The sequence below is a fragment of the Electrophorus electricus genome, chromosome 6 (genome assembly GCF_041902795.1).
Source record: "Electrophorus electricus isolate QZ-2024a chromosome 6, ASM4190279v1, whole genome shotgun sequence".
NCBI classification, from domain to species: Eukaryota; Metazoa; Chordata; class Actinopteri; order Gymnotiformes; family Gymnotidae; genus Electrophorus; species Electrophorus electricus.
Window position 1 is genome coordinate 7,462,942 of NC_137502.1, and position 18,128 is coordinate 7,481,069.

Genomic DNA, 18,128 nt, shown 5'->3' on the forward strand with positions numbered 1-18,128 from the left:
AATCCGTAGTCATGGTAGCACGTTTTACGTAGGCTGGTCACGCCACAGAGCGAGACTACGGTGTTTGTAGCACGTTTTACGTACGTTGAGACGAAACACTCAAAGTATAATTTACCTTAGACCGCTGAACGCCTCCACATTTACTAATTAAATGTAATGCGTATTTGAATATTTTTGCTATTATTAAGATATATTTAGCGGCATTATACAACTGATTTTAAAAAAATAAGTTTCTTTCTCTGTGCAATGTATTATCAAAATTGTATATTAAAACTAAAAACATGCCAACATTCAAGAACACGTTCAGTCAAACATATTAATTCATTCTTTAAACAAGATGTGGTGCTGGCCACATTATTTCCAGATTTGGATACAGATAAATTCCGCCTATATAAATAGACATAAATAGCAGTGACTGAAAATAACTACAATTCTAAGTACTATGGGTCATTGTTACTGTTGTGCAATAGTCTTTAAGATTGAACAAAAGCAGCACCATAAACAGTTTAATTTAGCAGACTACTGTGTATCGTGAAAGGTGCACAGCTGAGTACGAGGGAAAGGCTGAGTGGGACATTGTTTCATGGAAGAAACCTGTGTTGACTTGTAGAGGATGATGGCCTTGAACTGTCTCTGTGATGGTGGTTTAGTTCAGAGATGCTTGCTGTGAGGATCTTCCAAACTTTATTCTTTATTCCAGAATTGTACAAGGCTCCAGAAGGGTATTAAGGGGAGCTGGCAGCCTATGACCCTCTCAGCAGAATGAACAATACAATTCACCTGGGCCTTGGAGAGGGTGGAGGTGGAGATGGCGAGAACTCTCAGTAATAACAGAGTGGAAGTGGGTTAGGACAGACTTGGAGATATTGACCTTCCTAGACTGGGACAGGAAGAATAGTGCTGTGCTTTCCTGACTTGGTAGGAACAGTACTATCCTGCTTCAGCAGAATCCAGATGGTGGCCCACAGGAATCTGATTCAACCACATTCATAGCTGTGCCATTTATTTCCATGGAAGTTCAGGTGTCTGGCTCTTTACAGAAGTTCACCTTCATTTCTGCTGTCCTGAACATATTAAAGCTGCAAGTGGTGGTGTGCACACCATACCATCAAAAGCATTGCCTCTTGTAGTATGGTCTAGTCATAAAGCACTAGATTTTTCAGTTCTCAAAACAGTGTATGTTCCCTGGAATGTGACCTAATTATGCAGGTGAAAACCCTTGATAGTATCTGTCAAGATGTTTGTGGGCATGCAACATTGCAATTTCATTAGAATAGGAAGGAAACAATGGGACTAGGTTTGCATCAGTGTCTTCAGACCTACACTGACAGGTGGACTTATTTGCAGAAACAATTATTTTAGCCTGTTTTATGAATGTAAGGATTTTACATAATCTAATTTGGATATATTTCAGAGATTTGGCAAGGTTTGCCAACAAAAAAGATTTTGTGCATCATATTGCAGGATCGAGCACAATGGCAACAAAATATTGCCACTTCTGGAATTCACTGATTATTTGCAAAAATTAGAGGGCTTAGTGATAGAGTATGATAAAAGTCTAAATTTTGAATCTGAGAGACATCTGAAGCTTTACAAAGATTTACAAATTCAACTTTATTTTAGTCAATTTGCAAAGCTCAGAAAGTGATATTTATATGATATAAGGTATTATTACTTAAGTTATTACTTAAGATACCATTAACCAAAGGACTGCGCCTGTGGAAAAAGATTTTTGGGATCACAGTAGTTCTCTAAATTAACAGCAGAGGGAACTAGATTGTGGCTCAGGGGTTGGAGGGCGAGAAGAAAAAGACCATATTAAAAGATCATAGAGCTTATCGTTAGGTGAAATGAAACTCAACTTGCTTGCAGACCCAGCAGAACATCACTAATGATTAATGATAACAGGTGTACTAGGTATAGTGTGCAAGCGGACCCACTCCTACTAGACATATGAGCCATTACATAATGTGTGATGCATCTGTTCTTTTTTTCCTAGTTTTCTCAAATTTCTCAGTTCTCATGCTGACAGGTAGAAAGAAATTTACAGAAAGTAATTTTTCTATGTATACAGAACTAATATTGATTCGTTGATATTAGCTGGTAGTTGGTAAGAATTTGGATTACCTTATGTTTCCTTTATTCTATCTATAGAAATATCACTGCTATTAAGGGCATGCAGGAACATATTTAAATTCCTTGATGAGTTTTAGTACACTACATCTTAGCAACTGATGCTCCGGTCTTTACTCACAAAAAGGTTTTTCTGAACTTAGTTATCAGTGTGATTTTTTTTTTCTTTGTCAGATGTTGATTGGCAGACCTTCCTGGTAGATGGAAGGGGTACTTATGCTGTGGAGACCTTTGCTCAACCTTTTTATCAGCTTTGGTTACAGATCACGTTCACTTGGCTGCACTAAACATATCTTCAAAATGGTTTACATATATAATGTCAGCTTTAATATACACTACTTAGGGAATATCTAGAATGTTCTTTTAAAGTACATAGTAAATTCTTCAAAGAATTAAATAGTATGCAATATATTATTTAGAGTATTCCTTTATTTAGCCGCAGTGGGTATAGTCGGAGTGCTTTTGTTTATACATGTATTTTATACCAGATGTTTCCAGCCATGTTTGACCAACTGGTTGTTTGTTTATTGCCAGAATAGGGAGATGTAGGCTATTCGTATTGCTTTTAACTATGAATACAGGAAAAGGTTGGTGGCAGGGCATTTAATATCATAGTTTCTAAGCTATAGCACTGACTCCTATAAACCTCCTCACTTTTGTCTCATTTTGCTATCCCTGATTAAGATGTATGATTATGATTTTTTTGTTTGTTTGTTTACAAGTTGTAATGTTTAATTGTCTGGTGTTCCTCATTTGTCTTAAAGCCTACATAATGTCGCATAAGGTGATGGCTAGTATACCTTTATAAACAGACCTTCTCCTAGAGAAAAACGCCATATAAAAATATCATTATTGTTGTTTGTGTTAAAATAACCAGCATGAACACGTTTTCATAGGGTTCACCCGTGTTTCTTTCTTTGCTTCTGTCTCTATCTGTTTAATACAAGTGTATCTGTCTAAATTTAAGTAACCACTTTTCTAGCGTTCTTATTGCATGTTTCTTTGGTCTCCGCGTTGCAATCGAGTTTTTTTTAATTCAATGTTTGATTGCTCATGTCTAGCTCTATGTCATAAGCTCAAAACAGTTCTCACGCAGATGAGAGTCTGGAGGGACGTGGTAGCGAGTGACAGCACAGAGGGAACGGAGGGATGAAAGGAAGGTTGTTTCTCGTTTAGATATGGGCTACATCGCCCTGTCAACCTAACGAGTTAGTGTAACGGTACAACAATGCCTTGGACAAAGTTTGGTTTCTCTAACTGTGTATATGTCTGAGTTATTTCAAGTTTAAAATGTGGGAGATGGTGGTGTTGTCGAGAGCGAGGTCTCCTCCAGTTGTCCAGGACAAGATGGCAGCAGTGCAGACAGATGTACATGTTATGAGTACATTATAAGTATATAAAATGTTAGGAGAAGCATTGGATCCCACCAACTGTTACTCTACGTGAAGGTGAGAGTTTTAGCTTTCGATTTCGTCCAAGCAAACTTCTTTTTAGGCAATTAGCTAGCTAACGCTAGATAGCTGGCTAACTGGCTGGTGAATAGTCGACATCAGATCAGCTGTGAGATCTTGCTTAGCTACCTTCCGGTTTTCCTGAGTTTCAACTAGCTAGCTAGATATGTTATGTAATTTTCTTGTCCTTTTCGCTGAACGTCGAACACAACACACAACAGTATGTGTATTGTTCACTGTTGCCAAATTTGTAATTGTTTTGACTGTGATAAATTACTTTTAGATCGATAGCTAGGTTAGCTAGCTACGAATAGCTAGCTAGCTAGCTTCTAAAGCGCAAGAACTTCGTATGTCGCTGCCATTGCGATTTACTGGAAACGCTTGAATCAAAGATGAAACGCATGTTATTTAACTGACTAATCCTCTTGACATTCTAGTAAAGATAAATCGTATTTTACAGATGTCTAAAATATAAGGGAAATGGCTAATCATAGCTACTGGTGCAGGATATGTTTAGGAAATTCTCGAACGTCTTTAGACCTACTGTTATTTACCATCGTAGTTAGCTACCTAGCTGCGCTAACCAAAAGTTGGCACATGTTCTGAATTTAGTAAAAAGCCAACTGCTTATTATAAAATACTCGTCAACTAATCGTTAGTTTCTGCTAAGGGTCCATATAATGTCTTGAAATCGCCCACTTCAAGTGACGACTCTGGCAGGCATTTACTTATTCCTCTCGTGTCCTTTCAAAAGTGATGGCAACCTGACTAACTGTAAGCTCACTGAGTGGACAAGGGGAAAATGTATCAGATAATTAAAAAGGAAGTAAGCATTAACTTTTAACTTCCTGCTGACTTTATGCTTTTACAAATTGGTGTTTACATTTTTTGAACAGATTTAAAGTACAGATACCACCAACCAACTAAGCAAGCATGCATGCATGCATGTGTACACGCACACACACCCCATTGCACAGCTCGGTTTGTTCTGAAGAAAAGGCTCATTCACTGGCAGGGGAAGCTCAGCAGGAGTCACCCGATAGCATATCTGCTAAAATAGCAGATCTAAGTGCGAGGGCATGTGGATCAAAATAGATGCGATTGTGACTTACAGCATCTGTTTTAGCTCATGTTCCAAGCCATATCAACAGCAATATTAACACTCTTTTCTTAATGTTCTCTCACAGCTCTGTACTCCTATATTTACATGCATATTAAAACTGGATGGTTTCAAGACTTGCTTGTTCGTGCTTTTTGGACATGTATTCTTTTACTTACTTTCTATTCAGTTTAATGGTTGTGGTGGTTTATAGCAGTTTATATTGCCTCAGTCTGATGTTCAGTCCCTCCCCTATAAAAGAAACAGATTTTTGTTGAAACCAATTGTGCTTTTTTTTGCAGTTGGTTTTTATTTAGGATTAGATTTTGGCACTGGGGATTCTGAAATGCTTGCATTTGTCAATTTTTCTGTAATTGCAGTAACATCAAGTGTCTCTTTTGAGCTAACTGTTAGTGTTCTATGCAAGAAGGGAATGTTTTATCTTGATGGCATGTCTATGGTAGCTTTATACTAAGACTTGAAAGGCTTCAAAGTTCTTGTAGTGGATTATGCTTAGACCAGTAGAGTAGATTTGCTTTTCTCTTTCAAATGCTTAAATTAGTGGGTTTACATGTGGTGATTTGAGCATTTGTGGAAATTACTTCTTTGGTATGAATGTACTGTATGTAAGAACACCATGAGCAACCAGCTTTGCTCTCTGTAGCCTTTTGATTGCCATGGCTGCAATGTTGTAACCATTTAGCCTAGTTTATTCGTCAGACATGAAGGGAAGTCCGGTGTGCTGTGCTGTTTCAGATTGTATCAAGCATTTGTCGACATACGGTTTTGTAACATTGCTTCTTTAGAGCCTAGTGAACATGCTTAAATTCTATCTTACTGGTGTCTCGTGAACACAGTGACCCAGAACAGCTTTATTGTTATGATTTAAGGCTGACTCACTTAAGATCTGCTCACTAGTGCTCAGAACTCATAAGGCAAACTGAACAAACTTATGGTGTTCGTTCCTGCCTTGCCATTCTATGAAATAATAGGACTGTTCCCTCATACTTCGTTGAGCACTAGCTAGATGAAGGATCATGTGTGTGTGCCATGATTGGCTCAGAGTATATTAAAAAATGGTAGCCTAAAGCTTTGTTATAATGACCATTGTATTGAAGTCTAGGTATTTTTAGAATAACAAAATGGCACCTCAGGCAGTGTTTTATTTATTTATATATATATATATATATAAAATTACATTGATCATAAACCCCTATTAACCAAAACAAAAAATGAAAGTCAAAGTTTAAAATTAATTCTATATTTTATATAAACAAAAAAAACCCCTCAAAAACCTGTCAGATTTTGCCATTTATTAAATGTGGAAAATAATTTAAACAAAAGCTTTGTCCTTCATGACCAGCATCATGTAAGTTTCCATAAACTGCTAATGTTGTTGTGTCGACATAGAGTACATTTAAGCAAGTAATTATTTATTTTTAAGAAAATTGTATAAAAGTTTTGGGAAGTGGGGTGAAAAATCCACAGAAAGGTTTGGGTTCAGACACATAAATCTTCTCTTTGCAAGAAATTACTTTTTAAATTGCTCCTTGAACCTATGTAAACATTTTCCTGAACTACAGAACCATTTGTAATGTGAGGAGGACCTACATTTTTGGTTCATGAACCAGATATATTTTTCAGATAGGTTTTCTCATCATTGTTCCAGTTCCAATTCACAGTTTTGACATTAGTACCCGGGCTGTGGAAATAAGTCCCACACAAACCCTGAAAGTAATTAATAGCATCATTGTGAGAGTAACAGAGTGCTTGATGATGGTTAGAAAAACAGCCTGATTTGTCATAGAAAAAGAGAATTATTCATATCACCTTAGAGTCATATAGGGAACTTTACACTGACAATGCTTTAAACATGGATGCCTGCAGGTGTGTTACTAATTCCTACAATAAAGGATTTGTTCATGCATGGGTTGAGCCTCAACATTAGTTGTATGATTTCGTGGTAAGTGTATATTGGCCTAGGTCCCTTTGCAGTGTTCTGTTTATTAATGCAACAACAAAGCTAAGATATCTGTTCGTTTATTGGAAACTGACAGGAATCAGTTGGAACAGTTTTAAACTGTCTTGTCAAGCTTTAGCTCTGCTTCTGTGAATTTTATCATTTTTTATATTTATTTTGCCTCTGACATTTTGTCCTGCTGAACTGTAGCTTATACTTATTGGCCTTCTCTCTCTGTTGACAAGCCTCTGATTCTTCATGGAAACTTTAAATAGGTGTTGGGTTCCTTGTTTTTTCATGGTTACATTGAACATTAGGCCAGATGAAAGGTCAATTATAAGGAAAACATTGAATAGTGGTAAGTTAAAGAATGTAAAGCTTAGTATAGTTATTTTGACCTCATTGACAAGTAGTCTACTTGGATGGGGAGTATCAAATTGCATGCCACGCAGTAATAATAGCACCTGAGCAGCTGCCCTGTGGTAAGCTTGGCTAAATTAAATGGCTAAAACTTATGAAGCTTTATCTCTTGGCATTCTTGTTTCACTTCTGGAGTATGTGGCTATTTTAGGAGTACTGACAGTAGTACGACACTTCATGTTGAATCTGTTGGTTATATGGTGACTATCCTAAAGGCTAGAATAATGTAGACAAACAATTCATTGTAACTTCATTTTTTTTTAAATTCTATATTGACAGTAAATGCACCAATATGACTGTTTTCAGTGGCCTCTGAACTTAGCTTCTAAATACAGCTGTAGATTTACATAATTTATAGAATGTGTTTTTAAATTATTATTCAGAATAACTATTGTAAGTATCTTATGAGTAACAATGCACTCACAGACAAATTTTGAATAGAATAATTGAAAATCTGATCTTTGATAGAGTATTTGGATAGAGAAATCTGTGATGGAGTATTTTCTGTCCTTGTAGTGCTTTTTAGGTTTCTTTTTTCTTATTTTTAATAGGTAAGATGTTGAGGTTCAGAAGTCACTTTTGTAGGCAGCATCTCTAATGGTCAAAACATTTAATCATTTGATAGTGCTCTTTTTACATCAAAACTTAAATGCGTTGCGTTAGGTGGATTTATATGCAGTTTTAACTAACATTACCTTCTCTTTCCATGTTCATTGATGAACAGAGTTACCAGACAACAAATTAATAAAAAGCCTGAGCCTGTGCTGGATATCTGGGCAATCACCTTTTTAAAATTGAGATATTGTGATAACAATCCTATATTACTGCATCACTTTTACCCATTGCCGAATATTAGAGTATAGCTCTTCAAAATATGTTGTCAGGATGTATTCTGTTCTCCTTCTGACCATGCAGTGGTGGGAACACTGACCAGTATGTGTTGGTAAATTTGTATGAATATATCATTGTCATTGTGATAATCAAGGGCAAATTATTTTACTCATGACTGTCAATGACTTAATTTGCTGGATAAAGTGATAAAGTGGTAAACTGTTCATGTTGGCCTTACTTTCATGTAATTTGTTCATCAAGTCTAAGGTTAATACAGTTTTGTGAACCTAATTTTTATTTTATAGTTTAGTGTTTTATACTTATTTTACAATTGGTTTGTTTAGTTCACAATAATTTGGAGTTTCTTGATAATTCTTAACCTAAGTAAGCAACCTAAGTAAATTTCATTCTCACTGTTGCGTTTCATTAAAATTGCAAATGCAGAAGAGCTGTGGTACTTTGTTTCTGGATGTTCTCCAGAAGAAAGGAACTAGGTCATCTACTTTATCAACATATACAGACCATCACTTAAAATGTCAGTGTACCGGGGCTTTGAGGTCTGGCAAGGACAAAATATTTCCCACCCTCAAATTTAAAATGTTTTGGTTGTAGAGAAGTCAAATTTTCCCCATTTTTCTTCAGGCATACAGTTTGAGAAGTTGTGGCTTGTGTAGATGACACACTTTTCTCTTTGCCCAGAAATACATAAACATTGTTTGTTACCAGGAAAAGGGTAGTTGAACTTGTATGTCTTTCAGGGCTATTTGATGTGATGGTAGAATGATGAGAGGAGTTTTGGAGCCTTTACTAAAGCACCTCAATCTATTTAATTTGATTTCAAAGCTAAGACAACTGTTGTGTTTGCAATGTATGGTAGGGGACAAAGGCCAAAATTGCAATCTGCATAATAAGGCATATTTCACTTTGCTGCTTTCTGATGCCATTGTGTATGATCTATGTAGTTTGGGTGTATATATATTTTCAACTTAATGTGTCATGTTCCTTTTAATTTTTACAAATCACTGATATTCTCTTTTTTTTTTTTCTTTTTTTTTCTTTTTTACAGGTATGGCCTCACAAGTCTTGGTCTACCCACCACACGTTTATCAAACTCAGACAAGTGCCTTTTGCAGTGTGAAGAAACTCAAAGTTGAACCCAGCAACTGTGTTTACCATGAGAGGGCCTTCTCACTGACATTTTTGAATGGTAGAACCCTTGGCGTTGCACAACCAACGAAACTTGTGCCGACTTACAAGACACGAGATTTTTCAGGTGGTAGACACCGCCGGCAGGACTTTCCAGTGCAGACCGCTGCAGTACGAGGTGTGCAACGGCAGACGCCCAGCGCAGCAGCGCCTCGAGAAAAAGGTGTCCCGTCACAGGGCAAAGATCCAGAGCACACAGCCCAAGGCAGGAGGAGCAGCGGTGGAGCAACCAGGGCAACCGGAGGGGTCCGCGGCGAGGACAGCGGAAGCAGAGGGGGAGGGGCCAGAAGACCGGGTGACGGACGGGCTGACGGGGGATTTGGAGAACACGCCTGTGGTTTCAACTTAGTCGACAGCTCCCAGAGATGCGGGCTGAAACGTAAGAGCGAGGAGCTTGAGACCTTGAGCAGCGCCATGCAGATAGTGGATGACCTGTCAATGCTACCTGCAATGTTGCAAACAAATGTGGGAAATGCGCCAGTTGCTGTCCCAGCAGCAGTGGGTGGAGGTCCCATAAAGCAAGGGGCTGGTACTGGCAGCGGAGATGGGGACTACCAGCTGGTGCAGCACGAGATGCTTTGTTCAATGAAGAACACCTACGAGGTGCTGGACTTCCTCGGCCGTGGTACCTTTGGACAAGTGGTCAAATGCTGGAAACGAGGCACCAGTGAGGTGGTGGCTATAAAGATCCTAAAAAATCACCCCTCGTATGCGCGGCAGGGCCAGATCGAGGTGGGCATCCTGGCCCGTCTCAGTGGGGAGAATGCGGATGAGCATAACCTGGTGCGGGCTTTCGAGTGCTTCCAGCACCGGAACCATACCTGCCTCGTGTTTGAGATGCTTGAACAGAACCTTTATGATTTCCTCAAGCAGAACAAGTTCAGCCCGCTGCCTCTAAAGGTGATACGGCCTATTCTTCAGCAGGTGGCTACAGCACTGAGGAAGCTGAAGGCTATGGGTCTGATTCATGCTGATCTGAAGCCTGAAAACATCATGCTTGTGGACCCTGTGCGACAGCCATACCGTGTGAAAGTCATAGACTTTGGCTCAGCCAGCCATGTCTCCAAAGCAGTTTGCTCCACATATCTCCAGTCACGGTACTACAGGTATGTGTGTAGGATTATTGCAAAGAAAACAAAATGAGGGTTTTTTTGTTTTTGTTATTGTTTTGTTTTTTGAGTAAACTTGATACACTGGTGATGAATGAGTTCAGTGTACAGATATACTTGTCTGGAATGATTTAATTTTTGGCTTTAAAGCAGTTATGTCGCTTAATTCCCCATTCCATATCATTGTAGAATATAAAGATTGATACACTGAAATAGTTTGGGTGTGTGGGGTTTAAATAAATAAATAAATAAATAAATAGTAGCTAAACACACACATTATTTTTATTATATATATATATATATATATATATATATATATATATATATATATATATATATATATATATATATATATTAGTATATAGTAGCTAAACCTATTTTATATTCATTTGTTGTAATTATTAACATGTGGATACTTGAGTAAAATTTTGTTGGAGAATGTGTTGAAGCATATGATTCGAATTCAGTTTCCTACGGATGCTCCTTCTCATACTTGAAGATGAGGTCACATGGCTCACATCTACTTTTGATTTGTTTAAATTACTTGCTCAACAGCAAACTGTCATCATGCTTTTTTAAAATGTTGGTTAAAAAAACATTTAGTTTGATGCTAAAACAAACTTTGTGCAGATGCTGTCATGCACAGATTGTATGCAAAAAGTACTTTTGGGAGTAATAACATAGATGAGTGAATTTGCACAGATGTGTCTAAAACCTGCATTAATACAATATACCCACATTTTCAGGTAGAAAATCTTCCTCAAACGGTGTTTGCGTTTCCCTGCATGTTCTGAGCACTTGCATAGCAACAACAGTCCTCACTGTGGCACAGAGGTCTTTGCTTGATTGGGCTGCAGAGCAAACTTGCATGCAATTCGTCATTCTGCCTAATAGTTATACAAACAGCTAAGTCATCAGTATTTACATTTGTGGGGAAGACTCTTATTTTTGTGGAAAGAGTACATAGAAATAGCTGCAGTACAACCAGTTACATTTAATAAAATCATATGATCTGATTTAGTGTTACACTCTAAATATTACCATATGCTGATTCTTTTTGAGCTGAAATATCCAGCTGAATGCCTCAATGAATATTTTGTTTCAGACCATACATGCCCCTTTTTTAATCAGGTCAAATAGCATTTGAATATTTGTGGAATTGCTGGCAAGGAAATGTTACCTATGACAAACATCCCGTCTATTCAGGAGCTACATACCAAGTCAGTAAAGTGATGTTACTGGCAGGCAATGAGCCATTCATGGTCCTTTAGCATGAGAGAGGAAGAAGTGTTCTGAAAACAGATTCAGCATAATGGGATTTGGAGAAAACAAACCAATAACTGTTGAAACCAGATAGAACTTTACTCAGCTGGCAAGATTTTGTTATATTGGATGTGAGATGTTTCCAGGAGTTTGTTTGTAAATATGCTTGTTTATTCTGTACTTTTATGCTTGTTTTTTCCTGTGTGAATATATGCTAATGTTTTTTCTGATGTTAACTTTTAAGTGTTAAATGTTATTGGCATTTGGCATGTTCCTGTTTTGACTGCAGAAATCACTAATTTTTGTTGTTGTTGTTGTTGTTGTACTGACAAATGGAAAAGCTTGCAAAAAGAATCTTGTCCACCAACCCTTACCTAGCTGACAGTGTTTTAGTTGAGAAAAATGGACCTGAAATATGGCTGTTACATAATCAACAAGCATGACTGTCTTGAATGTTTATTGTTCCATGTCAATGTGAGTCTCTGTTCTGTGAGAATGTTTGCCAGGTCCCCAAGCTCTAGAACACACATCCTTACTGGGTACTGTCCTTACTGGTTCCTCTTTTAGGGATACACTGAGCTTCTCTAGCTCTCCCTCTCCCCCATAGTTTGTTTTCAGATTTTATTCAGTACAGCCATAATGCTCACTGAAGTTTTTAGGATTTATTAAATTGTGTTAATTAAATAAGTGTACTTTTTAAATTTAATTTCATTTTACTCCAGATTTTATTCTTGTCCAAAAACAATTTAAATAAACCTCAGAAATATTCATCCATTATTCTTTCTCCCTTGATTAAAAAAAAAAAAAAATACACTGATCATATAACAGGGAAACATTGCAGTGTGAATTTATCGATGCAGTGACAAATGCTGAGCATGCTTTGTATTAGATGGGTCAAAAGGGCTAAAGTAATATATATATATCTTGAGAAATTCACAGACAATCCTCTTTTGGTTATAAAAATCCCTGTAGGCAAGGCAAGGCAATTTTATTTATATAGCACCATTCATATACAACAGCAATTCAAAGTGCTTCATATAAGAAAAGCTAAAGCTTGTTACAGCTCAAGATCCATAACTTTGGGAAGGTCTGGTATAGTACACATGTTTCTGAAGTATTCATGCATAGTCTTTCAGATTTGACTTTTCATAGCAGATGACCAGTCAAGGTAAAAAGATAAGAATTACAAATGTTTGCTTAATGTGTACACTTGCTTGTCATATAGTTTGATGTAGTCTAGTTCTGTTACAAAATTATTGTGCTGTTTCAGGTATTTAAGTATTTTTGCCATTTATGCTACAATGCAGTCCTAATATTATGACTCTCCATTCATAGGGCTGGAGCCATGGCTGGCTTCAACTCGTTTAGTAAATCCTGGCATAGGCTGGACAGTTTTAGTCCATTTCCAAATAGCAGTACACTACAACAGTGTGTTTCCTTTGTTCTGCTTACATTTGTGATTTTGTATATGGATTGATCTTATTCATCCAGGCTTGTTTGAAAATATTAGTACCCATGCTCTTTTACATTGTTGAATAATGCTAATTCTTGATGGTTACAGAATTTATATGCAAACACTGCAACACTGATTGTAAGCACAAAAAGTAGCGTGTTAGGAAAGTCATGCAAGAGGAAACTGGGCAGGGAAATGCTGATCAGTGCTGATTTTAGTTTTCCCTGCCGTGAGGTGTGTTGCAACCTTGTGTATATATAGGCTTGCTAATACATACAACCTTATCGCTGCCTGGAGATTCAATACAAGCCCAAGCCATTGCCTGTCAGGGCTAGTTCCCAACGTATAGTTTACTGTCTGTAATTGCATGAAGCCATAGTTTTCAAGAGGATTTTTGATGAGGAACAGGGACCAAGCTATAAAACATGTTGTTCATATTTTTTGCATAGTGCCAGTGTCTCAGATTGAATCAACTCCAGGTCCACATCTGAGTGAGGACTGGAGGCTGTTATAAAGCTCAATTAAAATGCTGTGTAAGGATATTGATGGTTTTACTTTTAGAGCACTCCAGACCACAATCAGAAATGGCGGGAAAAAAAAACATTTGCATTTTTGCCCACATATGTTCCTAGTAAATGTTGCTCCCATAGGCATGGTTTATTGCAGGCTATACATTTTTTGTAACAGTGGGACTGGAATTATTGGCTAATTGTTGTTGGTTATATTTTTTTCTTGTTCTGGTAATATTCTGACACTTTGACATCTGAATGCATTAAAAACAATTTAAAAATGTGGAGCACTTTATTATACCATAAAAAGTAGGTTCCTGACGTTCTTGTTACTGTGCTCTTGTTGGAAGATACACTGAACCTGAGCAAAATCCCTCCAAATGTCATTGGTCCTTCGCACCTCCTCCTCAACCCTGTTATGTGACATGGTGACCTGCGAAAGCTGCTTTTGATGTTTCTCTGGCGAGGGTGCATCCCAGACACAGTAGAGGGGTGGGGCATCAGGAGATGGTCAGGGGGCAAGAGCTGGAGGAGGCTGCCTAAAATTAGCTTATGGGAGTATAGCCAGCACAGTTTGACTTCTATAGATGGTGAAGTGCGCTTGCAGTTGGAGTGAAATAAGGCAGGATGAAATGCTAGAGAGATCACTCCAGCACTTGGTCAAGGTCACTGTCTTGCATAGTCAGCTGTTTTGTTGCTTTTAGAAGATAAGAGTATAGATAGCCAGCAGCAAAGGGAGAGGGGGCTGGGCTGGCGACCCCTTGGATTTCGTCATGGGGCGGCAAGCCATGTTCTAATTTAGGACTGATTTTGATTGAATCCAATTTGAACTTTAGCCTCTTCAGTGAAAACCAGTTGTGAACTTGTCTATTACAAAAAAAAAAAAAAGGTGTAAACTTTCTTTAATATGACAGTGGTAGACTTTCTGAATTTGTGTTATTTGTGCTTTTATGTTTTTACTTGCCCCATCTGCTATTTTTTCAGGTTGCTAGTGTCAGGTGTCCAATGTGTTCTTATTCTTATGCACTTTTAAGCACGGACCATGACAGCTTAAAGCAGACCTATGTAGGTGATGCTGACAAGTAAATTGCTTGTGCTTTTAGGTAGCAAACTATTGTAGTGTGTGAGCAAGTGAGAAACTAATTTTGTGAAACCACAGAGCTATTTTGTGGATTTCCTTTTTATCATTTACCAGTGTTAAGGGCAAATGATTCCTTAACCTTTTTGTGGATTTCCTTTTTATCATTTACCAGTGTTAAGGGCAAATGATTCCTGTACCTTTTTGCTTATGTACTGTGATGCAGGCTGAAATTGAGCCTTATGTATAATTTATCACAGCCTGTGTTTGCTTGTGTTGGAAACAGAGTAAACAGAACTAATCCTAGAAGGAAAAAAAGGCAAATTCATGTTGCAGTCTATAATACTTTTATCATTTTATATGTGATCATTGCTTAACTGCTTATCTTGTATCCTGTTGTTCTCTTCTTGATATGTGTAAATGCAGTATTTTTGTGGTGTTTTTTATTGTTATTTTGTAAGTTCTAATTATGGGATGCTTGTTTTTTTATAATGAATGTTGTCTTTTGTAAGTACGGGGAATCGAGTGCTAAGGCATGTCGGTGCAACCATGTCACTATATTTTTCAGCACTAATGCGCAGGTTCAAGTGCAGTCAAAATCTCATAGCCAGGTAATTTTATCTTAAATTCTTTTGGCCCGAAGAGATTTTCTTTGTGGCACAAACTCAGAGTTTTTGTTATCTGTGTTCAAAGCTGTGGCAATTGGCAGATTAAACATATCCAGGTTGGTTGCAAGATGCGGTAAAAGTAGAACAGTCGATGTGGATGTCCTAGTAAGGCTTGGACACTAACCAAGGCTGGGCCATAAATTGGTGGTGGTGTTTTTTTTTTTGTTTTTTTTTGTGGTGGTGGTGTTGCCATGTAAAACCTACCATATTGGCAACATTACTGATTCTAAACTCTATGAAGATGGAATTTGTGATTTTCTAAAAAGAGACTTTTTGAGGATAGCCTGTTGGACGAGGATAGCAAGGACATGACTCATTTGATGTGTTGCACTACCCAGTAGGTCAGAAACTACTGCCTAGCTTTTGCTGGCAGCACTGGAACTAGCCAGTAAGTGCCCTAGGTCGAAATTCTGAGGGATAGCCTACTTGCTGCCAGGGATGATATGCATTTTAGAATTTGCATTGCTAAAACTTAAACAGACCAAATCTAAAGCTGCTTTACTTTTGAGGTATACAGTATTCCAGTCATGCAAATGTCTGACCTCGCCCTCTGCTTCTTTTAACATTTAGCTTGATGTCAGTAACGTGGTGTAATTCACTAGCTTTGTGCATGAAGACTTGCCACAAAAGTGAATTAATAAATACGAACAACAATGGATGCTGAGTTGGATGCTTTTGCATTGCTTGTGAAAATGGGTCTCAAAGGACAGTCTTTCAACTGCTGCATTGAAGAGTGCCACCCTGATTCACTTGTAGGCTCTGACTTAAGAGAAGAATAGGAAGGTGAGAATATGATGTGGAAATGGTAAAGGAAGAAGAAAAGGACGAAACATGGAGTCTGGTCACCATTGGAAACTGGCTCACGCAAATGAGCTAGGGCTGCTCGGGAACTGAAACAGAATGATGTGGGCATGTGGTGGGGTCTTTATAACTCAGCTTGTGCAGAAGGTCAATATGAGGCACTAGTGAAGAGAGGAAGGCTTGGCCCCATTTCACCCTCTTGGCTTACCCAAGGAAAACGGAAGTGGTAGTTCCTCTCTTGGGGTTTCAACATCCTTAGCATCTTTTGGTCTTGCTTGTTTTTGCTTTTATTTAGAAATCATATTGGTCCATCAGGACTCAGAACTTAAAGAATCAAAATACTTAAAATGATACAATTTACAAAATTTTAGTCTAGTGAAAAAATGTTTTTAGTGATTTGCTGGTCTGACCTATTGTTCATTTAAGACATGTTTCTTTGTTTGTTAGTGTGATCTTTTCTGTTGTATTTCCATTGTATTGCATTTTTCCTTTTTCTTTAAACCACAACAATTTAACAGGGATGTGGCTATTTATGGCCAATAATTCAAAGCCTGGGTTAAAGGAAACATCCTTTAAAACGAAACTCATTTCCACATACAAATAATTAGTTGGGTGACTGTGATTCTAAGCTCAAAATGTAGTACATAATTTGCTTTGGTCAGCTGGGGATGGGAGGTGGCACATAGTTACTCTGATTCACAGCTTTGAACTTGTTTCCTTCTCTGTTGGATATAAGCAGGAAAGATGTGAGCTGTGGCTAGAGAACCCCTTCCTTACCTTGTGGTGTGTGATTCCTTCCAAGAAATCATTGCTGTAAACCCCCATTTCCTTAGTCTGTGAATCTATTCTTCATTGCCTTTTGTCTCATTATACTTCCTGCAATGTTCTCTCATACATTTTCTCTGTAATGTGTAAGACAGTAAGGGGTGTAGGTATTAAATAACCTACATACAAGTGAACCATGAGCAAGCAGTAGCTTACTAATGCATTGTAAACAGTGAACATTTTTGTTTGTTTTATAGTAAGCAATGTTTCCACAAATCAGGTAACTACAGTTTGTGTTATACTTACACTGTTCCTCATTTTAAGAAACAGTACCATTTTAAGATGCTTTCCACATAGCTATCTTGAAGTCAGATGCATTTAAAATAAATTAATTACTTATGTTATTTACAGTGCAGTCTATATAGGTCTTTTTTATGTGCTCACAAAAAGCTTTATCCTTAAGTAACTTCTCAAATTGTAACTATACGGAGACACTGAAATTAACAAAACCCTAGATGTTTTTTTTTTTTTTTCTTTTTTTTTCTTCTTTCTTTCTTCTTCAGTATTCAGTGACATTTCATATGAAATTCTTCATTTTCAGGTCTTAAAACCTGTTCTGGTGCTGTAATTAAATCACCTGGTCATGACGACTAGTTTGTAAGAAATCTATTAACATTTACTTGTAAGTTTGACATTGTTTGTTTATTTTTTTACAAAGCCACTATTTTCGCAAAAAACCCACCTTGCTGTTAACAGAAAGCAGTTTATGATCATAGATTGCTGCCTGACCATTTTCTAAGTTTGTTTTAAGTTTCCATACAATACATTCTTCATGCGTAGTACAGAATGAGAGTCCAGCATCCGGTTACTGCTGTGATAGAGGGCATGTCCAGCCTGGGCAGATTGCCTGAGAGCTCATTTTGGACACTATAGTCTTCTGTATGCTGGCGTAAGCCCATGATGGAGACAAGAAGGGTGTATTTTGTGCTGTGCATTTGCATGCATGAGCTTCATGTCGGTTCCAGATCCAGTGCCAGTTTTCTCCTCCACCTGTAGGATTCCACTCCAGTCTTTAATCTCTGCCATCCAGGCTTTAAAATGAATAAAGCAACCTGCCTTGTGGACTTGCTGTGCTCACTTTTCCTTCTTGTTACCTTTTGTGCATTGAGGAAATCTAGATGGTTGCATTGATTTGAGTGAATTGTTTCTGAATCCCACTTTGAGCTTACCTTTCATCGTCTTGTTTGATTGTACAGTTGTACTGTATGTTGTGAAAATATTGAGCAAGTTCACTCGTGGTAGGGAATGATTTGCAATTCTTTGTTGAATTGGGTTTGTTTGTATGAATGTAAGGGAGTTGGTGTGGTTTTGTGTTGAATGTT

At 37.7% G+C, this 18,128-nt stretch overlaps 1 protein-coding gene across 4 annotated transcripts in view; it reads left to right on the forward strand.

The window, feature by feature from the left end:
* Positions 1-3,208: 3,208 nt before the first annotated feature.
* hipk3b (homeodomain interacting protein kinase 3b) overlaps positions 3,209-18,128 on the forward strand; it is a 30,011-nt gene continuing 15,091 nt past the window's right edge. For 2 of the 4 annotated variants that reach the window (XM_026999491.3, XM_026999492.3), the window contains exons 1-2: positions 3,209-3,581; positions 8,961-10,206. In XM_026999491.3, coding sequence (XP_026855292.2) covers positions 8,963-10,206 — 1,244 coding nt within the window. In that variant the 5' untranslated portion in view covers positions 3,209-3,581; positions 8,961-8,962. The remainder of the gene's footprint in view (positions 3,582-8,960; positions 10,207-18,128) is intronic. The other 2 variants (XM_026999493.3, XM_026999494.3) reach the window with 1 other exon arrangement.